General features: G+C 41.3%; 1 protein-coding gene across 4 annotated transcripts in view; it reads right to left on the bottom strand.

The window, feature by feature from the left end:
- The window catches only part of LOC147034886 (DENN domain-containing protein 2B-like), a 187,905-nt gene that overhangs the window by 25,698 nt on the left and 134,345 nt on the right, over positions 1-27,862 (bottom strand). For all 4 annotated transcript variants that reach the window (XM_085890636.1, XM_085890626.1, XM_085890609.1 and 1 more), the window contains exons 11-15: positions 25,664-25,773; positions 25,203-25,272; positions 24,449-24,526; positions 11,342-11,482; positions 4,122-4,270 (exon numbers count right to left, since the gene is read on the bottom strand). In XM_085890636.1, the coding sequence (XP_085746762.1) occupies positions 4,122-4,270; positions 11,342-11,482; positions 24,449-24,526; positions 25,203-25,272; positions 25,664-25,773 (548 nt within the window). The remainder of the gene's footprint in view (positions 1-4,121; positions 4,271-11,341; positions 11,483-24,448; positions 24,527-25,202; positions 25,273-25,663; positions 25,774-27,862) is intronic.

Below are 27,862 nucleotides of genomic sequence, written 5' to 3'. Positions count from 1 at the left end.
AACTAGCGATACCCATGCACATGCACGGGATAGCAGTACAACATAGCTGGTAGCAGACGCAGACCGTACACGGAGAATGACAAAAATACACATTGTGCAAAATTCAAGTGGTACTATGGAACGCCAAGACTTCCCAAACATTGTCGGCATGTCCGCTAAGTGCCACAGCAATTTCATAGGGATCGTGGGACGGCGAGCCAAGTTTTTAGTGTGCAAGATTGGTATTATAATAGAGATGATGATCGAATGCCAAAGTGACACACCAACAATTTGATGGTCTAGGGCTAGGCACTGAAACTTACTGATATTTTGATAGGATATAAAGAACACAATATAGGTCTGAAGGAATATAGAATGCACCATATTAAATACAATCTATATAGAATGGTGCAAGTGTATGTGATTATGTGCACTACATGGCCAAAAGTATGTGGACTCCCCTTGTAATGAGTGTATTTGGCTATTTCAGCCATATCCATTGCTGGCAGGTGTATAAAATGAAGCACACAGCCATGCAATCTCCATACATAAACATTGGCAGTTGAATGGGAGCTCAGTGACTTTCAATGTGGCACCGTCATCGGATGCCACCTTTCCACCAAGTCAGTTCATCAAATTTCTGCCCGACTCGAGCTGTCCCGGTCAACTGTAAATGCTGTTATTGTGAAGTGGAAACATCGAGGAGCAACAACAGCTCAAGCACGAAGTGGTAAGCAACACAAGCTCACAAAACGGGACCGCCGATTGTTGAAGCACGCAGCATGGAAACATCTATCATCGGTTGCATCGCTCACTACCAAGTTCCAAAATGTCCAAGTTCTTCATGAAATGGGTTTCCATGGCTGAGCAGCCACACACAAGCCTAAGACCACCATGCGCAATACCAAGTGTCGGCTGGAGTGGTGTAAAGCTCACCACCATTGGACTCTGGGGCAGTGGAAACACATTCTCTGCAGTGATGAATCATGCTTCACCATCTGGCAGGCCGACGGACAAATCTGGGTTTGGGGATGCTAGGAGAACGCTACCTGCCTGAGTTCACAGTGCACACTGTAAAGTTCGGTGGTGGAGGAATAATGTTAGTGGGCTGTTTTTCATGGTTCAGGCTCAGCCTCTTAGTTCCAGTGAAGGAAAATCTTAATTCTACAGCATACAATGACATTCTAGATGATTCTGTGCTTCCAACTTTGAGGAAACAGTTTGGGGAATGCCATTTCCTTTTTCATCATGACAATGGCCCCATGCAAAAAGTGAGGTCCATCCAGAAATGGTTTGTTCAGATCGGTGTAGAAGAACTTGACTGGCCTACACAGAGCCCTGACCTCAACCCCATCAAACACCTTTGGGATGAATTGGAATGCCGACTGCAAGCCAGACCTAATCGCCCAACATGAGTGCCCGACCTCACTAAAGTTCTTGTGGCTGAATGGAAGCAAATCTCCACAGCAATGGTCCAACATCTCATGCAAAGCCTTCCCAGAAGAGTGGAGGCTGTTATAGCAGCAAATAGGGAACCAACTCCGGATTAATGCCCATGATTTTGGAATGAGATGTCGGATGAGGTGTCCACATAATTTTTGCCATGTAGTGTATGTATGTATATCAGCTCTTCACCCATTAGTTGGACAGCCGACCAGACGTCACCCACAATTGTAATCTGAAATACTTAACCGAAAGTATCCAGAGGACCCAAAAGACCCCCCCCCCCGCCCCCGAGGACCAACAAGACACAAACAACCCAAGGACCCAAAAGACCCTGAAGATCTTTAATTACTCTGAAAACCCAAAATACCTTTACAAAAAACCCCAAAGACCCTGAAGACCCTTAAAGATCCCAAAGATCCAAAATACCCCAGAGACGAAAAAGACTAAAAAGACCCTGAAGACCCAAAATAACCCAAAGACCCTTCAAGATCCAAAATACCCAAAAGACCCAAAATACCCCAAAGACCCAAAGACCCTGAAGACCTTAAAGACCCTGAAGACCCAAAATACCCCAAAGACCCCCCCAAAAGACCTAAAAGACCCCAAATACCAAAAATAACTCAAGGACCCAAAAGATCCTGAAGACCCTTAAATACCCAAAAGACCCCAAAGACCCAAAAATACCCCAAATATCCTGAAGAGCCAGAAGACTCAAAACACAGAAAATACCCCAAAGACCCAAAATACCAAAAAGACCCTGAAGACCCACAAGACACAAAAGACCTTGAGGACCAAAAACCCAAAGACCTAAAATACCCAAAGGACCCAAAAGACCCAAAGGAAACAAAATACTCCAAGGACCCCAAACACCCAAAAGGCCCAGGGGACCCAAATTACCTGAGGACACAAAAGACCCAGAGGCTCCAAAATAATGAAAGGCACAAAAGACCATGAAGACCCAAATGACCCAGGTGACCAAAAAGACCCAATGGGGTTATCTGGGACTCATAGAAATTCTGCATAATGTAAAATATGACTTCAGGTCCATAACTCTCCTCCCTCCCCACACTACCCCTCCCTGCCCCCACCACGCCACACACACACACGTTCCCAAGTCTTCAATCCCTCCAAACTGTCCTTTCGCTACCGACCTCCACCCCCACCCCCCATTACCACACCCAAATTCTGCCCCTTTTCCCCTTTCTTCAAATCCTCAGACCCCCTTCCAATTGCAACCTAATGTCCTCAACTCAACTCCCCCCCCCCACCTTCAAAGGCTGCAAACCCCAACTTTGTCTGGTCTCTTTCCTCCCTCCCCCAGCCAACTCTCTCATCCCCTCCCCCTTATTTCCTCAAGTCCTCAACTGCCGCAGATCTCAAGTAGTCAACCCTAATTCCAACTCCAAAGACTCAATCCCCCCCTTCCCAATGTCTCAATCTCCCTCTTCCAACTCCTTTACACCCTCACCCCCAACTATCTGTCCTCTCCTCCCCATTTCTTCCTGTTGTTAACAACATTACACAAATATACACAGGGAACTTTTGCGAATGAGAAGGCCATTCGGCCTATTATGCCTGTGTTGTTCCTCTTCCCATTTGTTAAGAACAATATTTAAAGTAAGTAAAGTTGGAACATTAAATTCACAATCACTTCCCCCTTTCGTCCCTTTTCCTCACTATAATTCACAGACCGGTGTTTGTGTGTTTGTTTGTTTGTCGTGCAACTGCTCTGACAGTTGTAAAGCGATTACTTCGAGACTTGGATCAGCACGACCACAGTTAATGTTTAGGGGTGTTTTTATCTTTGCCTGGTGGTCTTGTGGGGGGGGGGGGGAGGGGAAGGTACACAAATTCTCGATGCAAATGTATATCATGTAGCACCGCCTCCAGGTGGGGGAGGGTATTACAAGTCTCCACCATTTACAGTACCATATTGCTGAGACCACGTTTTCCAATACAGTGAGGTGTTTTGAATTATAAGCAGTATAAGTCACTTGATGTATAAGCAGTATAAGTCACGGTGCCCAAACACGTGTTATTGCTTTTTGCACGTAAGCCAGGATTTTATTTTTTTATTTTTTGCTTATATCGAGTTGTCAGTTGCCTATACACCACCCAAATAAAAGTATGCATCAGAAGAAAATGTTGCATGCTTGGAACAAGATGGCCCATCAGGTGGGTACTCTGCTAGTAACTTGAATGACAGCAACGTACCTCATTAATAATCAGGAAATGCAATGACTGGAAGGGTGGCAGAATCCATTTACCTGCTTTATTGGTTTGATGTTAACAGAACAAACCACTTGTACTACTTGTTTTGTGTGCCTTTAACAACACAGAGTACTCCACATTTATCAGGAACCCAATCCATCCCCTCTCCCCCCCCCCAACCCCAAACTCCCCTCACTGTTCCATTCCCGATGTTTCATATTCCCTCAAAACGTTGACAAGATGAGTCTTTCATCCCATTTTGTGTCAAATTATGTCACGTAAATACTCCTAGAAAAGCCTCAAGTTCTAGTTGTTTCTTTCCTCGACAAATGCACAATTTTATTATCATCAAAAGGAAATCCTGAGACACATCGACACGAGGCAAAAAAAAGTTTTTAGCTTTCAGAACTCTTATACGAGCCTCAATATTGTACACAAAAAAGGTCCTTCAACCTTGCAAACCCAGGACACCTTATGAAAATTACCTGAGCTTATCAGCAGTGAGAATGACTCGCCGTTCCAACAGCAAAGATGCAAAAAGACGAAGAAGATGCCGAGTTCCCAAGCACGAGAGCAGACATGAGAAATCGATGTGCTCAAGTCGGGAATCGGCCGGTCGCCGTAGCTCCACGCCCTGCAAGAACGGTGGGGCGAGTTAACACTGCATCACAAATCTTCAAACAAAAACAAGGCTAATGCAGTGTACACACCTCATGTAATATCAAGGTAATCCATGTAATATCCACCTCATGTAATATCAACAAGGTAATCCATCCATCCATCCATCAGGACCACACTCTGTGCAGAACATTGGTGCTGCCTAAGCAGACTACTTGGCTATTGGGCACAATCCTGGATGGGTCACCACTCCAACACAGGATACCAGCAAGCTGGCACTCATTTTGCCAACCTCAGAAGGATGACAAGCACAGTCAACCCCATATGATATTAATTCAACAGCTGAGTGGGATTTGAACTCAGGATCCTCAGATCTCAAGCCCACCACCCAAACCATTAAGCCAACACCAGGCATATAATTCAAGGTAATGATGTGAAAGAAAGCATGTGAAATAACAAAACAAAACAAGGTGAAGAGTGAATAAGTAGGAATCGAGAGTGTGATTGTGTGCTTCATCCCTTTGTGTGACGGCCATGTTTGAAGAGTCAGCCAACATCGGCCTAATACATTGTACATAGAGTGAAACTGCATGCACCGGTTATGGAGCAAATGTAGTACATTTCCACGCTGTTGTCACGTGTACCAATTTTGTATACATAGTGGAGGCTCGTGGAAGAACTCGAGCGCCAGACATCTTTCCTTCCTGAATTAAAAAAAAACAAAAACAGCCAAAATGACTGTTTTGGCTTTTGTTGTGGTAAAGCCTTCAAATCATCCATCATAGGACATTTTGTTTTTAAGAGATGATTCACCATGTCTGGAGATGACATAGCAGTGAAAACATCAAATGAATGAGAAAATGTACTTGGCGATCAGGAGCATTGAGCAGCTGAAGATTCTTGATATCTTTCAGAAGCAATACAGCCCAAACAATGGATATAAAGAGCATTATTAGTAATGTAAATGGCAGTGTTACCTTTGCCACCGAAAGTGGAAGGAGGTCATGTTTTCACCCTTGTCTGTTTGTTTGTTTGTTTGTGTGCAGGATGGCTTGTTTGTTTGTTTATCTCAAAAAGTATGGACAGATTCGGATGAAATTTTGTGGGCAGGTTGGATGTTTGCCAATGACGGATGATTAGATGGTGAAGATCTAGATCCGGATCCGGCTACTAGAAATTTATAAGTGATTCTCCAGCATCGAGAGATGGGGCCAAAAACGATATATATAGCTTGATATCTCAAAAATTTACTGGGCCCGATATGTTTTACTGGATCAGGCATTGCGTGGCGGAGGTGTTGACTCGACTGAGTGCCCTAGTTTACACTGGGTAACCCATCCACAGTGATGCCACAACTACTCATCCAACATGGCTGGCACACAGATTTAATGATGTCATTGCATCCTCTCCTGACAGATTGACAGAGAATGCGTAAGAAAATTATATTCCAGGTTCCACCTGTACTGCCCAAATGGTACAGCATATTAATCAATTCCTTCCCAACTTTTGAAATATCCTGAAACCATCGAGGTGGGATTTAGAAGATCAGTTAGTTTTGATCACTGTGCTCCCATACAATTCTCAAAATGGCACGGTGCCCGACCTTCAAATCGAGCTTAAAATGGCTTAGCAGTTTAGTTTAGCACCATAAATATTGGAAATCAAAGTCAGTGAGACTTAACACCAAGGTAAACTTGTCTCCATTTTTCCTAGTTGAGGTGGCACTGGCTGGACAGGTTGGTACTGTCTATTGTCCAAGCACAAACTGCTGTCCTGATGCTCTGCAGGTAGGATTTGGCATCATATAATATGATGTGCTTCACAGGGAGGTTAAGTTGGCTATCTCATCCGCTACATTTCACTTTTAGATGTTCAAAATACGATGGGTATTTTCAAGATAGCGAGCTAGGTCAAAGGCCTACCTCCCAGATTTACATCATGAATAATTAGAAGCATCTCAAAATGCAAAGCCCATCTGCATCTGCCTTGAACTTGAACTAAACTTGACAAAAACAACAGCTGAAAAAACAAACATGCAAATTTTATTAATTCTTGTTCTCAGTATTCTCATAACAAATGTTTGTTGAAAATGAGATGACAAAACCGCAAATAACCCCCCCCCCCCACCCCACCTCCGCTCACTTTCTACTGTTGTTTTCATTCCGTTTTGTCTTAATTTGTTCTGTGTTCTAGCTCTTCCATGAGCCTTGACTGTGGAGACAAAAAAACGGAAAAGGTTATGGCCTAGACAGACCAAATAAAGCTCAAATCTATGCAGATAAAAGGCAGTGTGTGTCTGTGTGTCTCCTCCATAACTCCAAAACTATAAAACCAAGCAGCCTGAAACTTTGCATGCATCCTAAGAAAACTCCAAGGAAGTGAAAGAGTGAACATTGGGTGCTTAGGTTAATTAAAACACCCCTTTTGAAGATAATTAGCAGCTTTATTTAATTATATCCTTCATCAGGCAATCCTCGGCCACCTCGCTCTCTGGGGTCTTAAGGAGTCTCCTGGGTAACCTCACTGGGGTCTGAAGCTGCCATATTTTTTGGCCTGCTCAACCATGCCTTTATTTGGAACCGGCCACAACGATTCCTTTATGATAAAGTTTCTTATTCATTTCCCTCACTCATATTATCAAATGTCTGTTCATCAGACCTATGAATCACTGGGTACATTGCTTATAAACGCCAGGAGACGTCAGCATTTGTTGATTTATTTAATTTCTGCACGTGATCACCAAAATATCTCTTAAACCAAGCAGAATTACAAAATTTAAGCTCCAGAATCGAACTTACACGAAGTTCCGACTCCTAAAAATTAGGACATATTGAACATTTTGGACGTCTCCGGAGTCCAGAAGGTGTATGTTTAAAACGACCGTTCGGTGATTGCTTATTGCGTGTCAAACAAGCTGTTTTATTGGAGTGCTTGTTTCAGTGCTTAAGTCACTTGGCGAGAGCTCTCCAAGCTGCTTGGTTGTTTGTTTCAGTAAAAGTACCCATCCTCTCAATGGAACATCAAGCTTGGTGTTGGCTTTGTGGTTTGGGTGGTGGCTTGGGATCCTAGGGTCCTGAGTTCAAGCCCCGTTAGCCGCTGAATTAAAATACACCAGGAGGTTGACTCAGCCTGTCATCCTTCTGAGGTCGTAAAGATGAGCACCAGTGTACTGGTAAGGGGGACACTGCATCAGCGGCATAGCCACGTCCCAACCAATGATGCAACCAGCAGCCACAGGCTGCACTCGATAGAGAGAATGGAACATCAATTAGACGTACATGTAAGCCTGTGTTGGGCCCTGCGGTGCCGTGCAGTTGGTGCCTCAGGAGTAATCATCCGCTGAAAATGTGCAATTTTATTTTTACAGATCTGTGTGTGTGTGCGTGTGCGTGTGCGTGTGCGTGTGCATGTGCGTGTGCGTGTGCGTGTGTGTGTGCGTGTGTGTCCACATATATGAGTTTCAGAATGTGGAATGGAGTCCTTCCAAGTCACGCTCAAAATATCCACCTTCATTTCGGGAATGGGTCACGATTCATTGACCAAGCTGTGAAGTTGTCTTTTTTCAAAGTTTGGTGCCAAGGTCTCTCTTCAGGATCATCACTGAGCCCCAGACAGCTTCCAACTGCAGTTTGTTTGGAGTAATATTCCCAGGGATGGCTTTTAATATCTATGTGACGTTCTTCATCATCACTGGTAGAACTTTGGCATTCTTCAGTTTGCAGGATCTTTTCACTTCATTCTTGAGGTCTTGGTATTTGGTCATTTTCTTGATTTCTGTATCGTTAGTCCAAAATCACTGGTATTAAAACCTCAATTATCAATGCCTTCTTCTCTTTTTCTTGTACCGAAGTATGATATCTGGTCACAATGCTTTGTTTTCGATGTTCACGCTCAATGGGATCATTTGGTCAAATGTGATGGTACTTCAATATTCTCAGTGATTGATCTTGGTTCATGTTCCCACAAATTTTCTGGAACTGGAATATCAAAGTTTTTGCAGATGTGCCAGCAGATTACTTTACAAACTCCGTTGTGTCGTTGCGTGTCCAGCTGTTCTGACATGAGTTTTGGGTTTTTTGTGTTCGGTCATTAAGTGTCACGTATCATTCTCTTTGCTGAAGGCCCTGTCACACCTTGACGTTTTAGCCAGAGTATGAAAAATTTGGCGAATATGCTGGCACACGTCGAATACGTTATGGGCAAGTTTTGTACACGTTAAGAGCATGCTGAAGCACGCTGGCATACGTCGTAGTACGCCGAGCTCGTCGACAAATTTTAAGCATGCTCAAAATTTTCCGACGTATGCCAGCGTATGACTCACACGTTCCGCATACGCTGGCCATAAGTTGTAGGCACGTTATGCAATCGTTGACACACGACACTTGTAATTTACTCATAAGTCGAAACACGTCGAGGTAATGTTTAGCGGACCTGAAACTTATTTCTAACCTATGAGTAACGTGCTTTGAACCTATGTGTAACGTATCTCCAACGCATATTGACGTATATAGACGTATTTGACGTCTTCCGGGCGACCACAGAACTTACTGAACGTGTTTCTAACTTACAGCTACCGTATAATGGCGTATTGGCAGCGTTTAGGGGAATTGGTATATAAAAATGGGCTTCACAGGAGGAACCCGTCAGTGTTCCAGACTCTATGTTTTTTGTTTTTTCTTCGGCATGACGGTGATGTTAACACTTCGATTTCTAGTGCGGTTATGATTTAAATTGTTGAGCGGCAGCCTATTAATAGGCTACGCCACGTGATCGTCGGCGATACGATGCCGCATTATGCATAAGTTAGACTATCGTTGGGCATAGGTTGTGAATGCTGACAACACGCTAAGCATTCATTAGTATAAGTTATCGAAACGTTCTGTGGACGTTACTAATGCGTTATGCATACGTCCACCTCGTTATGAATATGCCCAAAACTGAAAAAAAACATCAATAGTTCAGCATACGCCAGCGTTTTACATACATTTTGATACGTTGCCATATGCTGGCTAAAACGTCAAGGTGTAACAGGGCCTGAACTCCACCTCCACCCCTCATGTCAGAATGAGAAGGGCATTCAGCCTTTTTTTTTTTTGCTTTTTTTGCTTTTTCTTTTTGTTTTTTTCCTCCCCCCCTCCCTTTTTTTCTTCCTTCCACCTGTCTTTTTTTTTCCTCGTCCCCCCACCCCTCCCTCTCTCTGTCTGTCCCCTCCTCTCTCCCCCCTCCTAATAAAATGCAGCAATCTGCTCCCATACCTCTCTCTCTCCCTTGCACAGTGTATAGCAAAGTTTGGTGAGGTGTGGCTCTCTACACCTCCCCCCCCTTTCTTGCTCTCCCCTCCCCTTTCCTAGCCCCCCCTTCTTCATTGTCTCTGCCTTCCTTCCCCCTTCTCACCCTACACCTGCCTCCTCTCTCCCTCCCTCCTTCTTTCTCTCTCTTCCCCCCCCCTTATTGTTCCCATCAGCAAAGCGATGGCTTGCATTTGCTCGTGGTAAATAAATAAACACAGAAGAAATTTAAAAACCCGGCTGTATTAAGCTACACAGTGGCGGGCAGGATAATAAGGCCTATTTTAATCAGTGTGACATTACCCTTTGTCATTTTGACCCAATTATAAAGTATTATTCTCCACATCTATATATTACTAAAACTCTCATCGTGTGTGTGTGTGTGTGTGTGTGTGTGTGTGTGTGTGTGTGTGTGTGTGTGTGTGTGTGTGTGTGTGTGTGTGTGTGTGTGTGTGTGTGTGTGTGTGTGTGTGTGTGTGTGTGTGTGTGTGTGTGTGTGTGGCTTGAACTCAGGACCTTTTGGATCCCAAGCCGCTGCCCAAACCACTGCGCCGACACCAGGCTCATATATATATATATATATATATATATATATATATATATATATATATATATATATATATATATATATATATATATATAGGATTCGCTATATATATATGAGATATCCCTTGTTGTCTGGTTTTCGGTGTGTGTGTGTGTGTGTGTGTGTGTGTGTGTGTGTGTGTGTGTGTGTGTGTGTGTGTGTGTGTGTGTGTGTGTGTGTGTGTGTGTGTGTGTGTGTGTCTGCAACGTGAGGCTCCACAGCACAAACCAGCAAACTGATTATTCTTCAAATGGTAGTCCTTCAAAAATATGGTGTCTATTTACCGTCATTTTTATGAGGAGTGCCAGTTGGCAAAATACACAATAGGAAAAATCTTGCCAGGCAGAGGAACAATTGTATGTGAACCAATACGTCTTGGCAATGAATCTTCGTCGGTGGATCGGTCAGAATGAAAAGCACCGTATCCAGCGCTTCGATCCAAGCAAATCCCTCGTCACCTACCGGCTTGTATATGTATGTGTATGCATGTATTTTGATGTATATATATATATGTATGTATTTTCATGAAATAAAGCCAAAACGGTACAAGATAGCGCAATTTTTTTAGGGCCACCTTTCTCACCATTCACCTCTGGTGTGTAGTATCACGTTTCGTTCAAATCGGGCAACGAAAAAAAAATCAAAAAAAATCAATTCCCGATTCAGTCAAGTACTCTTCAGGATTATTTGATCAATGCAAACAACCTCAAAGGTATAGTTCGCAGGAGCTATCTTTTTTTTTCTTGAAATGATTTTTTTCATCAACCGCTGTCACAACGGGAACCCAACAGGTTCATGGGTCGTCTAGTCTTTATAATAAAGGTTTGTTGATAATGTGAAGACAAAAAGCTCAAATGGTAAAACAAAACGCCATCTCTTGCTGCACGGGAAGACGAGCTAATAAGTGTTGTAGCTGATGATTGATGGTGTCAGAAGACAGACTAATATCTGAAAAACATGGGCTAAGTACAGATAGCAGAAACTTTCAAAATGCAAACAGTAAATTAACACTGCATTAATTCTGGCATTGTAAAGATGCTTGAAGAGAAATAATGATGAAGAATATCATAACATTTTCAGTCCACATTGTTGTTTGTGAGCGATCATTTTAAATCAAATTACTCAGTCATATCGGCGTTGCATATACAGTAGTTCAAAGCATACAATCAACAACACAATTTTTTTTGCTAATGACAGCTGCAAAGTCACATGCCTCATTTCCAGAGTCGGGCATGAAGCTCTTGACACGAATACTTCGACCAGGTGCAGGGACCGTTGCCTCCAAAAGTGCCCTCATGAAGGGGTAGACAAGAGCTGAGGAAACTTGCCTTCGTTTCTCCACTTCATCCAGGATCTGGAAGAGGACGAAGAGCATGGGGAAGATGAAGATGATGAGGTGAGGCCAGACCTTTGAACCTGGAACTATCAGAGTTGGTCCTCGAGAACCAATCCGGGAAGTGGTTGTGCTTGCCTGTTGTACCATCGCCAAATTTTACTATGGTGGTAAAGGAGGGAAGGAAGGGTAATGTAGACAGAAAGACAAACTTACCTGGGCACCCTCATGACAGAATACAAACCACGATTACGGTGTCATGCACTAAAAGTCTATAAATACGAACCTCTTCTTTTGATACAAAGGAAGCTTGAAACAGGAAGAAGGTAGAAAATAACTGCTGAGAATGTTGAGCAGTGAGATGGGTGAAGCAAAACTAAAGAAATGTTGGAACAGCATAATCAACAGTCTCAAAGAGAATTTCGTTTTGCTGCAAAATTAAAAGCAGGACAATGGGACGAGTTTGATGGTTGAAACAGGTGGTTTTCTCTATTAAACACAAGTCATGGAAGAGTTTCCCACTCAATGAAACAATCAAAAAGACTACCATGTGCCAACAATTAAGCTGTAACATCATCATCAACACAACATTAGTTACACAAGAAATAACATTATTGTTCAAGTAAATGCGAGATACAGAGATGCAGCTACAATTGGTAGATCCAAATACACAGAAAAGCAACAGTCCTCATTCAATTGGTTCAGACACACATTCTACTTGCGTTATCTTGACCACTTCTGGTACCAATATAGCCAGCATCTCAGCATACTGATGCAAAATGGTGTAGGACGATGTCCAATGGAGATCGGGGGAGTGCTCATCACATTCCACATGTTTTGATTTACCCGTTGATCGCATCACGTTCCTTCCGGTTGAATGGTTTGCATTAACGGGAACAATCGTCTGGGTGGCAGACGGATGGTTGTTCTTTGCTGATTATGTGGTTTTACCGTGTGAGACAATCCACGGCGATGCTCACCATAACAGTCAGGAAGTGCACCTGATGTTTAAACAACTAATGTAGCCATCATTGGTAGATATTTATTGATATGCTGTCCTGATGAGGGTAAACAAGCCTGAATTCAGGAAGGCATGCTGTTGAAGTCATGGCGACTCACTCCAATGGAGTGGTCAAATTGTATAACCATGCATTTTTGGGTCTTCAAGGTATTTGGTGACTTTTGGGTCTTTGGAGTTTTCTGGGTCTTCAGGGTCTTTTGTCTTCTTGGGGTTGTTTGGAATCTTTAAGGGTCTTGGGGAATTAATATTCAAACAGGATGTGATTTTAGGCATACACTATAATCTTCACTGCAACCTGGACTGACTCATGGCTTTACCACCTCATTGCTTTTTATATATATATATATATATATATATATATATATATATATATATATATATATATATATATATATATATATATATATATATAAATATATATATATATATATAAAATATATTATTTTTTTCATCGTGTGTGGTATCTTGACCACTTGTGTGGTATAATAACACCATAACATATATATATATATATATATATATATATATATGGTGTCCCCAAAAAAATACAACTTTTAAAATGTTTTGTTTGATCCTAAAAAAGCAGTAATTTTGTCAATAATGCTTCATTTCTTGTTGCAGAGACCCTGAAGTTTATTTTGATACCAGGCAAGCACCAGAAAAATGCCAAGACTGACCGTACAACAACGTACGAAAATTGTTGAACTTTGGCACCAGACGAAAAGTGTCATTCAGGTGCAACGTCTTTACTCGAGACATTTCGGCATCCACTTGCACCATGCGCCAAAGGTTCGGACAATAAAGTGCACCATCGCAAAGTTTACCAATGTGGGAACCATCTGCGACCTTCACAAGGGTTAAAGTGGTCGGAAGAGGACAGGTCGTAGTGTATAAAATGTGGAAATGGTGAGACAGGCGGTCGTTCAGAGTCCAAAAATATCGATTCAACGACTTTCTGCCGAGACAAACATTCATAAAAGCACCGTTCAGAGGATCCTTCGCCAAGACATTCATGCCTTTCCATACAAAATTCAAACAGAAACGGTGCTCACTGATCAACAGAAACGCAAACAATGAGACTTTGCAAATTGGTTTTCAGGAAAGTTGTAGGAAGATGCAGACTTCCTCAAAAAACTTCACATGACGCACGAATGCCATGCTCACTTGTCCGGGGAGGTAAACAAGCAAAACTTTCGGTACTGGGGAACTGAAAATCCTGGTAATGCATCAACTGAACTGGTGCCTCGATCTGTTCTCAAAGTCACCATGTGGGTGGTGGTTGGTTGGTATGGGATAATTGGTCCATACTTCTTTGAAGATGACCAGGGATGCACTTGCACGGTAAATCAGAGAAACTATCACAAAATGATTGAGGAATTCTATCTGCCTGAGCTACGTACTCAGGCCCGTAGGAGAAACAACCTGATCCAGATGAGAACCCAGTGGTTCCAGCAGGATGGGGCACCACCCCATACAGCCAGGGAAACAAGGCGTTTTCTCAACCAACATTTTGAGGGCCGCTTTATCTCCCTCGACAAAGACGTTGAGTGGCCACCGTATTCCCCTGACCTTACTCCTCCAGACTTATTCTTGTGGGGGTATCTCAAGGACAGGATCTATGGAAAGTGTAGGCCTCAGACTCCTGATCAGCTGAAGGATAACATCCAGCGAGAAATCCAGAACATTCCTCAGGAAACGTTTCCCAAAGTGATGGAGACCATGACCGCATTTGCAGGCAGTGATCGGACAACGTGGAGCCTACGTCGAACATGTGGTCTAAAAGAAAACGACGATTCTATACAAAAATTTAAATTTTGGTGGCAATTTTGACATTGGTACAATAAACTTCAACCTTTCAGCTTTCTATCCAGCCAGATATCTTTTTTAAAAATACATGTTATGACCATCCTCTTTGCAGATGAAAAGTTGTCTATTTTTTGAGACACCTTGTATTTAATATATATATATATTTTTGGTGACAAAAAATTGACATTTTTGGACAAAAAATCTATAATTTTTTTATTTTACCCTCAATACATTTCACTTTTTTATAATTATTCTTGTATATCAATATACTGACCATAACGCGAAACAATTCGAATGAAGAAAAGCATATATTTACATATTAAAATATCAATCTTTACAATTTTCTCATTTTCCCCGAAGCCGGGTGGTGGCCATATTGGATTTCCATGATTTCAGGACTTTCCCCCCGGAGGATCCCTTAGGACATTTTTCTGTCACTGAGGACATATCCAGCAATCAAAATCTGTTTAGTTTGCTTTTGTTGCAATTTGTGGGAGGTTGACCAAATATTTCTGCCAAAATGCCTGTACTCAGAGCTATGTGCATCCTGGAAGTTTGGTACGATTTCACAAAAGTTTGAGGGAGTAGTTCAGTGACAACTCATGACAGACACTGCACAGATATGTGTGTGTATGTATATATATATATATATATATATATATATATATATATATATATCACTGCCATACATTTCTCTTATGCAGTGAAAGATATATCATATATCTTGCAGAGGAAAAAAAATCCTCTTCTTTGGGAAGTTTTTTTTAATTTAAAAACTTGGGAACATTTTTGATGTCATCTCGACAGTACAAATGCATCATTCACTGGTCAAGTACTGTCGGACCCCCGCTATTCGCAGGGGATACATTCCTAAGAAATGATGCAAATTTCAAATCCACGAATGTCGGGGCATTATATCGATTTGGGAAAAAGGGGGATAGGTTCCTGGGAGTTCGTGATTCATATGGGAAAATCAAAAATCGCTTGAAAAACCGCAAATTTGAGAAAAACAAAAACAAACAAACATGAAAACGCGAAAAAAATATTTAAAAAAAATGGTGAATAACGAATCCCACGAATATTGAAAATAATTACTCTGAATACAACATTCTCATCACAATAGGTAGTATGCAATAGATGTCACTTCCACTGTAATAATGGGCCTGGATAATGCTGCCCCCATTACGGGAAACAAAGTGAGGTGTTGACAACGAGAAGTACTGGGTGGGCCATACACGTATCGAAACGTGGTTTGGAAGCCCTGTAATTCTGTTGCGAAGAAACAATATTGAACAAAATATTTACAGGATATAGTTACACATTTCAGAGCCTGGTGTTGGTGCAGTGGTTAGGGCAGCGGATTGGGATCCAAAAGGTCCTGAGTTCAAGCCCCATTGGGCCACTGAATTAATACACCAAGGGGTTGACAGTCTGTCATCCTTCGGAGGTCGGCGAAATGAGTACCAGTGTATACCCCGGTTAAAATAGGAGTACCATATCCCTGTGCCATAAGAGGCGACCAGGGTTGTGTCAGGAAGGGCATCCGGCGTAAAACATGTGTCAAATCACTATGCGCATCATACGGATGATCCGCTGTGGCGACCCCTAACGGGAGCAGCCGAAAGAAGAAGAAGAAGAAGTTACACATTTCAAGTTTTTGTGGTAACAAATTTATTGAATTCAGAAGTGTACAAAATTAGTTATGAATTTTGATGTGATTTCCATCATTTTCAAGGAGTGTGTACATCCTTTTGTGATACTCCAAGACCATTTTCTGTCACATTCCAACTGAAATTTCTCCAAAATCTGCGTTTATCTGCTCTTTCAGATCTTGAATGTTCGCGGTTTGAGCTGCATAAACCTTGTACTTAAGAAAGCACCACAAAAATAAATTGCACAAGCAGGGTGAGGTCTGGTGAACAAGGGGACCAGGGCATACAAGGTGAACTGCGACACATCCATCGGTCGGAAAAGTCTCGTGACCCATTTGTGAACCTGGAGACCACAGTGGGGACATGTGATGTAATCTCGACCAACAAGACCCTTTAAGACCCTCAATACAATTTAGAAAGTTTAGACCTTTCAGACACCTCAGACCCTTCTCTTGAGGATATCAGCATACTCCAGAGATTGGTCTACAGGTTCTTTGGAGTATTCCCCAAATACCCTTGAGACCCCTAAAACCCTTTAGATCCTTAAGACACCCAAAGACCCTTCAGACCCTGAGGAGCCCTCACACCCCAAACAGCCCCAATACCCTTTAGATGCTTTATAACAATAAGACCTTCCAAGACCCTGAAGACATTTTTTTGTAAACATCGTCAAGCTCGTGGAAAAGCTCGTACACTGAACTGCTCAAGGCATAACAGGCAAAAACAGGACGCAAAACACTCATGCATGGGGTGGACAAGATGGAGACAGAAGGAAACTCCAAGGAAGGAGAACTGGCTGAAAATTGAAAGGAGGAAGGATTTGGGTGGAGGAAAGAGTTAACCTAATGAGGGTAGAAAGATCATGGTTTTGGATTGGTGACAACCTCAGTTAGTGGTGAACAGCTATTTTGAAGACCTGGAGGGAAGAATGAGATTGAAGAGGATGTATGTGGAAGTTGATTCCACAGGCAGGAAAAAAAGAGGAACAAATGAGTGGAGATCAGCAGTGACACTCGATTTAGGTAGTTTCAGGAGAAGGGGGTTGATGGTGGACCGAGTGAGCCCCACAGAAACCTGGGGGGAGGGGACAAAGCATGGAAAGAGCAGAGGGTGCAAGACCAGACAAGAAAGTGGCAGAAGACAGAGTCCACTGATCTGTCTGCGATGGCAGAGCGATAGACCCATAGACTCAGCTTCAGTGCAGGAGATCCCAATGATGTTGAAGGCCTTAGTTTCCAAGGCATCAAGCTGAGAAAGATGTGAGGCAGGGAAGCTCACCCAAAGGGGCGAGCAGTACTCCTCCAAGCTGCGGATAAGTGCCTTGTTGGTGGATCAGAGTTCAGGTGTGCCAAGAAAGTACTATATACAATGAACGATGCTCAGCCTGCAGCTGGCTTTGGTAGCCAACTTTGAAATGTAGTTTGCCCAACAAAGATAATGGCTGATAGTGAGACCCAGGAGTTTGAATGACTGAACTTCCTCAAGAGGATTATTAAGAAAATAGAAAGGAGGATTTTCCAAACAGTTCTTCCAGAGGGAAATAGTGTGTGTGATATTTGTCAGGATTGAAACACATATTCCAAGTGTTTGACCAGTTTGTAATTTTTTTCAAAGTTTGAACAGAGGAAAGAAGCCGTATATTGCCTGTCTGAAGGTTGAGGGATGTCATGGCACAGGGTGGATTCATCAGCAAACAGACAAAGAGGATTTTCTATCAAGTCAGAGAGATCATTGATGGAGATCAGGAATAGAACTGGCCCCAGAACACTGCCTTGGGGTACTCCAGCCTTGACAGTGAGAGGTGATGGAAGGATTCCATCGAGTACCACATTTGGCTACGAGTGGAGAGGAAGTCATAAAGCCATTTGTGGAGTTGGTATTGGATGTCATTGGCAGAGAGTTTGGAGAACAGGGCAGGATTCCATACTGTATCAAATGTATGAGATATATCCAGAGAGACAGCCCTGATCTCATGTCTGACATTGAGGGACTCAATCCATTGCTGGGTAAGGAAAAAAACTATGTCCAAGGTGGAATGACCTGGTCTGAAACCAAATTGGTGATATGTGATGAGGTTGTAGGGGAAAAGACGGATTACATATCAACTGCAATGATGGATTCCTTGACCGTGTTGATGATTGGAAGTAAGCTGATAGGTCTGTAGTTCAGGGGATCAGTTGTTGCACCTGTTTTGTGTAATGCAGTGATGTTGGCAGATTTCCATTCTGATGGAAGATGACCTCATGTGAATGACATGGTGAAAACGGCAGAGAGAGGACGTTTAGGATCAGCATATCAGGTTTTTAGGACAAGTGAGCTGGTGCTGTCCAGTCCAATTGCAGAGTCAGAGTCAATGGTTGAAAAAAACCTTCTCAATATTCTCAGGTTGGGTACAACAGGGAAGGATGGGAACCAAGAGTGAGAGGTTGGGGACACAAAATTTGGAAGCAAACACAGAATTGAGGTATTCGGCCTTCTCACAAGTGGAATCGACTGTGGAGCCATTTGAAGAAAGGGACGGGATGAAAGGGGAGCATCTCCAGCGACAGACTTAATAAGGCACCACCAGGTTTTAGAGAAGGGAGACAAGTTTGAGAGTTTCTTTTTGAGGTTGAACAGATGTTTTCTGGCTCTCCTGAGAGTAGACACCCACTTATTACGGACATTTAGGAATACACTGAGATTGCCTTCGGTCAGATTTGCCTTCCAGGAAGACAAGACAAGTTGTTTCAGAGCAACTGCCTCACCACAGGATTCAGTGTACCATGGGCGAGAAGAGGGGTCGCATAATTGAAGACGAGCTGCGATGAATCTGTGCCGAAGAGATCAGGATTCTGTGGAAGAATTCCCAGGCTGAGTTAACATCAGGGGCAGTGGATAAGGGAGACCAGTCCTGAAGAGAGATGGCTGCTTGTAGTCCCTGCCAATCTGCCTGAGTGAACTGTCAGACTTGCCGGCATTGAGGCAACTCTCTGAGAATGGCTAGAGTGGTTAAGTTTCACAAGCATATGAACAGATGAACCAATTAGAGCAGAGGAAGAGCAGGAGACATTTGTGGGAAAGTTTGTCATCACCATGTCCAGAAGGGAGGATTTGCCATTCGGAGAAATCCTGGTTGGAAAGTTCACACAAATTAAGTCAGGCCCATGGACACAGAAGCCCTTTGCTGAAGTGCCATGGCTGGTGAGAGAGATACCAACACCCAGCCAAGTTGCATGGTGATAATTGAAATCACCATGAGGAAGAGAGAGTTTGGATGAGTGTTTAAAAGTTTGTCCATGTTGTCTGAGAAAGATGTAGATGGAGTCGTCACTGTTAGAAGGATGGTACAACACACAGATGAACGAGAGGTCAAAGTGGAGGCAAAGTCACAGCCAGAGATACTCCTGGGGATTGGGAGGTGCCAGATCAGTATAAGGTCAGTGAGAAACAGAGTTATTGATGTAAAGTGCAACTACAATCCCTGGGTGTGGTTCAAGCCTATCAAATCAGAGGAGACAGTAACCAGGGAGAGACACTAAGGAGTCGAGGATGTCCTGTGGGAGGAAGGATTCGGTTAAACAGATGATGTCTGGTACACCACCATGTCTGGTGATGATTCTGTACCGATTCTTTAGTATATATCCAAGTCACGCTATATTGGTAGGGAGTCACAATTCAAGTCAGAAACAACAACAAGAAGAATTTGAAGATGTGCCGATAACTTAATATTGATGTTAATGAAACCTTTTTTCCCTTAAAAACCTTTAGCTGTAACTTCTTACACCCATACACTTATAAAATAGTTGGCAGACTTCATATATTTGAAAGCCTTCATCTGTTGTTTTGTCACGTAGCTTGTTAGAACCAGATAGTTCACAGTATCTGGACATTCAATCCTGAGACAAAACTTCACATTGTCTGCCAAGTCAAGTTCTTCAAGCAATACAGATCTATACCATCACAGAGAGATATTTTCTCATGGTATTTGTGGTTTGCATCCTGGGGGAAGTCATCAAAGTATTTGAAAAATGCCATTGTGTGTCTGCGTGCCTTAGCTATCACGTTCGTTTGTCTCCCATAATGACGGACGGGCTTCATATCCCGGAATGGCGTGACGTCATTGCATACTTCCTATAGATGTCACCAAAATTTGTAAAAACAAACATTGCAAGCACACAAGGCATGTACAACACAAACGACTCATGCATCAGCAAACACCAAAATTATGGCATGCACATTATGCAATGGAACAATGTTTTGTACACCACAATCAATACTCTTCTAGATTTACAATACCATAACTGATGACTTCATTCTAAACACTTCAATGCATTTAATAAAGACAGCCCCAAGTAAAATCTCAGCAATAGGTCACCATCAGGTTGTATTCAACAGTAAAATTTTCTGGACAAAAAAAAAAAACATCCTTAAGAGTTCAATAAAAAACTGTATATATATATATATATATATATATATATATATATATATATATATATATATATATATATATATATATATATATATATATACATACATATATACATATATATATTATGTATATATGCATTACTACAAGCATTTTTTCTCAAAAACACGATTATTAATGAAAGTTGTTTACGCCGAAAATTATTTAATTTCTTTATGTTTTTGGCCGAAGCAATGTTGGCAAAAAAAGACATCGTTCCGATCCTCCACCAATGCATTCACTTAAACCTTGTTGATTTTGGATTTCAAGCATGACTTTAAATTTTTCATCATTTTCTTAGTTTGGCAATTGCACTGAAAAGCAATTTTACTGAACTTTGTTTAACCTTTAAGAATGATGGAGCATTTTGCAAGATGATGCTGATGGGATTAACAAGCTGGCAGCCTCAAGCTTTGCCAGCACATTACGAGGAAGAGTGAACAAATTAATGTTCAAAACAATTTTACGGGGGGTTTTATTTATTTATTATTTTTTACTTAACCTCAAATTTCAAAGAAATTACCTCCAAATTCACCATTTAAAACCAAATGGGTTTACCTGCGAGGTATTCCCACATGAGCATGTCGGTCACGATGCTAAGATGCCAAGTTTGAATCCCATATATTATGTTAATTTATCAACAAAACTAATGGTCAACTAATGTCCTTGTAATTTACATAAAACGCACACTGCCTACAAATGTGATTGCCTGGCATGTTATATACAAGTAGCTCTTTCATCAACCTTGGACAATGCAAGAAGAAAACCTTCTACAAGTCTGAAGAAAACAAGTCTTCTGCTTTGGTTGGTAAATGCTACAACACATGTTGAGTCCAGATATATTTTTTTCCACAGTAATCTTTTTTGGTTCGATCCATCTCTTTATCTGCAGCATTCTCTCCAAGGCCAGCCAGGGTGTAGCATCAGTACAGAGGCATTTTGGAGAACATCGGCGAATCATCAGAGAGCAGATGCGACTCTTCAGGCCATGGCCATTGCTGTGATCAATACACAATGAGATCACTTCCTTCCTCGACAAGACAGCTTCAGTGAAGGACACAGATGCTGTTACACTCTGACAAGCCACCCTTAGGTCTGTGGGCTGGTGGCAGTGTATATTGATGCACTTGAATATTCAGCAGAAATCTCGTCTTTAGAATGACCGATAAACTAAATTAGTCTTTGTATTTGAGGTGATCCACTAAATTTGTGTGTATGTATGTGTGCATGTGTACACACACACACACACACACACACACACACACACACACACTTATACTTTGAAAGAGGGCTCATGCTATATATATATATATATATATATATATATATATATATATATATATATATATATATATATATATATATATATATATATATATATATATATATATATATATATATATATATATATATATATATATATATATATATATATATATATATATATATATATATATATATAAATATATGCCTGGTGTTGGCTTAATGGTTAGGGTGGTGGGCTTAGGATCCAAGGATCCTGAGTTCAAATCCCACTCGGCTGTTGAATTAATACCAGGTGGGGTTGACTCTGCCTGTCATCCTTCCGAGGTCAGCAAAATGAGTGCCAGCATGCTGGTATCCTGTGTCGGAGTGGCGACCCGTCCAGGATTGTACCCAATAGCCAAGGAGACTGCTTAGGCAGCACCAACGCTCTGCACAGAGTCTGGTCCCAGTGGATGGATGGATATATATATATATATATATATATATATATATATATATATATATATATATATATATATATATGTCATTACTCATTTGTTTTCTCACAACAATTTGCATGCCTCTTTCAACATTTAGTTGAGGAGATTCATTGTACAGCATATGCATTGTAGAGTACACATATACAGTTCCTATAAAAAAAAATCTGCACCCCCTTTCAAAATTTTCACCTTTTGTTGCCTTATAACCTGAAATGAAATTGCATCAAATCAAACTTTTTCCACCTTTATTTACACATCGTAACCGACAACTTCCAAGTGAAAAACAAATTCCACAAATTTCAGAATATTAATTAAAAATACAAAACTCGAATATCTTAGTTCGATAAGTGTCCAACTTATAATAGCAATTGTAAATTATATCAGGAATAACCAATTACCTTCAAAATCACACATCAAGTTAACTGTCCTCCACCTGTGTTAAATTGTAGTGATTCTGATTATTTCAGAATAAAATCAGCTGTTCCTGTAGGTTTCCTCTGCCGGGTAGTGTATTTCACAGCAAAGACTCAACCATGATCACCAAGGAGCTTTCATAAAACCTCCAGGATAAAGTTATGGAAAGGCACAGATCAGGGTTGGGTACAAAAATATTTCAAAGGCCTTGAATATCCCTTGGAGCATAGTCAAGAAATCATTAAGAAGTTGAAGGCATATGGTACCACCAAGACCCTGCCGAGATCAGGCCATCCCTCCAAACTGGATGACGAAGCAAGGAGGAGACTGATCAGAGATGCCACCAAGAGGCCAATTGCAACTTTGAAAGAGCCACATGCCTTTATGGCAAAGACTGGTCACTGTGTGCACGTGACATTATCCCAAACACTCCACAAGTCTGCCCTGTACGCTAGGATGGCAAGAAGGAAGCCATTATTCAAAAAAGCCCACCTTGAGTCCCGTTTGAGGTATGCAAAAAAAGATTCTGAAGCCATGTGGCAAAAGGTTTTGTGGTGTGATGAAACCAAGATGGAACTTTTCAGCCTCAATGCAAAACGTTATGTTTGGCACAAACCCAACACATCACATCACATCACCCAAAGAACACCCACTCAACTGTGAAGCATGGTGGTGGCAGCATCATGTTTATAGGATGTTTCTCATCAGAAGGGGCTGGGGCACTTTTTAGGATAGAAGGGAAAATGGATGGAGCAAAATACAGAAACATCCAAGAGGAAACCCTGCTGCCCTCTGCAAGAAAGCTGAAATTTGGACAGAAGTTCACCTTTCAGCATGACAATGACCCGAAGCACACAGCCAAAGCTACAATGGAGTGGCGAAGGAACAAAAAGATAAATGTCCTTGAGTGGTCCAGTCAGAGCCCCAACCTAAATCCAATCGAAAATCTGTGGCATGACTTGAAGATTGCTGTCCATCAATGCTCCCCCCACAACTTGACTGAGCGTGAACAGTTTTGTACAGAAGAATGGGCAATTATTGTCCAATCAAGGTGTGCAAAGTTGGTAGAGACCGAGCCCAACAGACTCACAGCTGTGATCACTGTCAAAGTGATCAAAGTGATTACACAGCTGTAATCACCAAGTGTTAACTCAAGGGGGTGGATACTTATCTAACCAAGATATTCTAGTTTTGTATTTTTAATTAATTTTCTGAAATTTGTTGAATTTGTTTTTCATTGTGGGTTACGATGTGTAAATAAACGTGGAAAAAGTCTGATTTGATGCAATTTAATTCCAGGATATATAGCAACAAAAGGTGAAAATTTTGAAAGGGGGTGTCGACTTTCAATAGCCACTGTATATGAAGTGATCCATTAAGGAATGCAGTACTATTACTTTAATAGACAATTAGGCTCACGAAAGCTGAAAGACAGAGAAATGATCAGCATAAATACATGCAGAGAAAAGTATGGCAAATAGATGAAGGCAGATATAGAAAAGCTAATAAGATTAGAAAAGCCAAGAGGTAAACACAGAATTTAACATAATATGATGATGAGCTGACACTTTAAGTGACTGAAGGAGGAATAGTCCTGACCAAAAACTGGAAGATGATGCCCTAGATGGGAGAATTATGGTCAACCTGAATTTATATAAACAAACCAGGAGTGAGTTGGCCAATGGGCATGTTTGACCTACTGCAGTTGGAGTGAAATGCACAATTGAAAGAGATGATGGTGCAAGACCAGAACAGAGTCAAAAGAAAGAGAGGCCCACTAAAAGTAAGCAGTGGGAGAAAAGTAAGTCCTGATTGTGAAGAAATATTTGATCAGCTAGGCAATCATCATTTCAAATGATCATCACCTGCATGTTGTTTGTTTGTCAGTGCATTTGGTCTTACCGTGGAAAAGAGATTGAAACAACCGAGGCGACTGATGATGCAGTAAACTTCAGGGAGTCTGGGGCCTTTACCACTCGGCTGTGACAAAGCATAGAATGTATGATGGAGCATGGGCTTGTACTACAGGACACAGCTCAATACAGAAAATAAATGTCGCACATGATAGGGCACAGAATGGCACAGCATAGCACAAAGCATAGAGCAACACTGCACAAACTAAGGCACAGCCGTATCAAAGCATCGCCAACGAAGCACGTTCAAACATTGAATGAAGAATCATCAAGTCAATGCAAACTGATATTTCAAAAGGCACAGAAAAGAATATCTTAAAGTGCGACAACCGGTAAAATTTCAAAATTGATAACCACTCAATATGATTATTCTCAAATTATTCCCTTTGTACATCCTTATCTGAAAAACATTACAAGTAAGCAATTAATCTACTTTGAGTAAATTTTCCAGTAATTTATGTGGAAGCAGCCACGTGTTGTCCATGATTGGCTGTGAAACGCGCAAGCGATGTGACTTTGTGGGTCTATGCAACACACTTATGATGTGACATATGCTCTTCGGCTAATTATTGGGATGATATGGCTGCCTCCACAGAAATTACAAGGAAATTCCCTGACAGGTAAGTAATCCCTGAAAGTAATTATCAATTTTTGAAAATCTACCTTTGTTTCAGTGAAATGTAATGCATTACAAAATGTTTCATGGAAGTGAAACGAATGCAAGTTTTATAGCAAGCACCTACCAACAGGCGGCGACAATATCCAAAGCGGCGAGTTCCATCTTCATAAGTCAGCACAAAGGAAAATGTCTCACTGTGAGAGTCAGGCACAGACCATAGAAAAGTTGGCTCCTCAAAGGCCTTTAATTCTCCTGTCTCATTATTATTTTCCAACACCCTCATTGCCTGGTGTTGGCTTAGCGGTTCGGGTGGTGGCTTGGGATCCTCGGGTGCTGAGTTCCAGCCCCGTTGGCCACTGCATTAACACCAGGGGGTTGACTCAGCCTGTCATCCTTCCGAGGTTGGCGAAATGAGCACCAGTACACTGGTAATCAGTACATCAGCGGCATAGCTGCGCCCCTAACCAATGATGCAACCAGCAGCCAAAAAACGGCAGCACATGACGGGAACACCCTCATTCATCAACCTCTCACATGTCGTCCTCCATGCGCCTACAGAACGGTTCCTCTTAAGCATTGACTTACCTTGGAAAGTCAGTGAGTGGACTCCATTCCTTGGCATCTGGGAAGCAGAACTGTGGGATAGCTCGAAGCCGCTCCTCTGCTTCACGCACCTCTTTGGTCAAACGCTCGAGCTGTGAGGCGGTCATGAAGGTATGTATAAAAAAAAATGTGCTCTTGAAAAACTGAGTATCATCAAAACACTTTCGGGACAGCAAACAATCAAGTGAAACATTTACATCCCCAGCAAAACAAATCCACAAAACTATTTGTTTGGAAAGGAACGATGTATATACTGGACCTTTTTTGTTGTTTTTTTTTTTTTAGAAAAGAGCGATTTATTTTATTTTTTTTCCAATTGATTGTAGCAATGTCATTGTCGTCACTCAATTGTTTTTTACATCAGCAACCTGAAAGCTAATGCTAAACACCATGGACTGTCCAGCTTCCAAACAAGGATTCAGCTTGCTCAGTTGTTTCAAAAAGCGAGTTACACGTGATGTGATATCTTTCATATTAGTCCATGAGCCAGACCTCAGAATTTCATGGATTGGTACCACCTGGGGTGGCAAAATCTCTCTGTGTTTTCTTGAAAGGCACATACCCATAGATGAAAAAAAACTTTGAAGCCAAGCTTGGAACGGTAGCTTAGTGCTAGTAATCACCTCTTAAAGATGGAGGACCGGGCCTGACCCAGGGCCTGAAATTATGGGGTAGGGGAAATATAAATTGATATTTTTTAAAATAATGACCCGATTGCAACAAATGACCACTCAAAATGTTGCAAATTTTATGTTCTAAACATCTGTACCTATTAAATGCCAATATGCTAATTACTTAAGTCACCAGAGGTCAAATGGTCATGAAATTTGACCCCTGCTTAAAATCTGGCCATCCGTCCAAAAAACACCACCATAACCCTACCAATGGGAATTTCTCAGCCAGAATGGACTCAAATGGAAGTTAATAAATGTCCAAGTCCATTTTACACCTAAAAGCGTGGAATTTATTTGTATCTGAGCCATGGTACATAACAGAATTTGACACATCTTTGAAAACTGCCATTTTTAGCCCCAAAAAAACTACAAAAATGAATGTTAATATGCTCATATTTAATTAACATTTTTTTTGCAGAAATTCAATTTTATACTCGTAAAGGCTATGCAATATTTCTTTCAATGTAACATTTTGGTCGGTTTGCAAGGTCAGTCGAGGTCATTTGAAGGTCAAACAACCCTTATTCTCTTTCTTTGGACTTTTTTTTTTCAACAGGGACACCTGAAGTGCCATCTCTTAGCCAATTAATTTACTAATTGGCACTTCTGTATTGTTTCTGACCACCAATCCTTTGTTCTTGAATGACGCAAAGTTCATGAAATTGACATGACACATTACAATTGATTTGAAACGTTCTAGTTGTTTGCTCTGGCACAATCTCTCAATTGTTACCACTAACCATGTTCAGTGAATAGTATTAGCAAGGAATCTGCCTAAAAGGTAAGCTATGCAAGATCTTTAGTCACTAAAACTGTCCAAAAGTAGGTTAATTCAACAAAAAAAAACTCAAAAATCTTGGCCAAATTCACATAGGCCTCATATATAATGATTACTGCAAAAAAATGTTGTTCTTACCATTATCCATGTACATTGTATGTTCCTAGATATAACATACCAAGAATGCCAAAACCCTAGAACTACGCATGTGCCAAATAGCAATAACGCGAGTAATATAATTTTGATAGGGGTATTTGCAGCATTTAGCAGACGATAGACTAAGCAGATTACAAACACTGATAGCACTGAGGTTTTACAATATATTAAGCAGTACACTGGCGAAGTTTGAGTAAAATTGGTTGAAATTTTTCCATGTCCATCCCGAGGTTGAAAATTTGGAGGTTAAAATGGCATATTTTGCAGTTAATACAAGGAAAATGCAAGAATGCCATGTTTTTGAGAAGGTATAGTTAAAGAACGAAGCCATATACTTTAGTTGCCAATAGCCTCAGATGATGCCGGGAGCACACGGAAGGTATAGATATATTCATTTTGCCAATAGAAGAAATTTTTTGTGTCCATGGGGTGTTGAAGTTTACTGAAAAAATGGGCCCAAATAAGTAGAAATTTTTATTAAGCAATTTTTTTTGCAGAACATGTGAATAAAACCTGCATGTATGAATTATTGAGCAGATGTGCGGTTTTCAAAACTAATTTTACAGTATATTA

Source organism: Eptatretus burgeri, chromosome 1, assembly GCF_056783735.1.
Source record: "Eptatretus burgeri isolate ZD-2024b chromosome 1, Ebu_testis_v1, whole genome shotgun sequence".
NCBI classification, from domain to species: Eukaryota; Metazoa; Chordata; class Myxini; order Myxiniformes; family Myxinidae; genus Eptatretus; species Eptatretus burgeri.
Note: the sequence above shows the minus strand (reverse complement) of the source record. Positions and strands in the feature narration are given on the sequence as shown.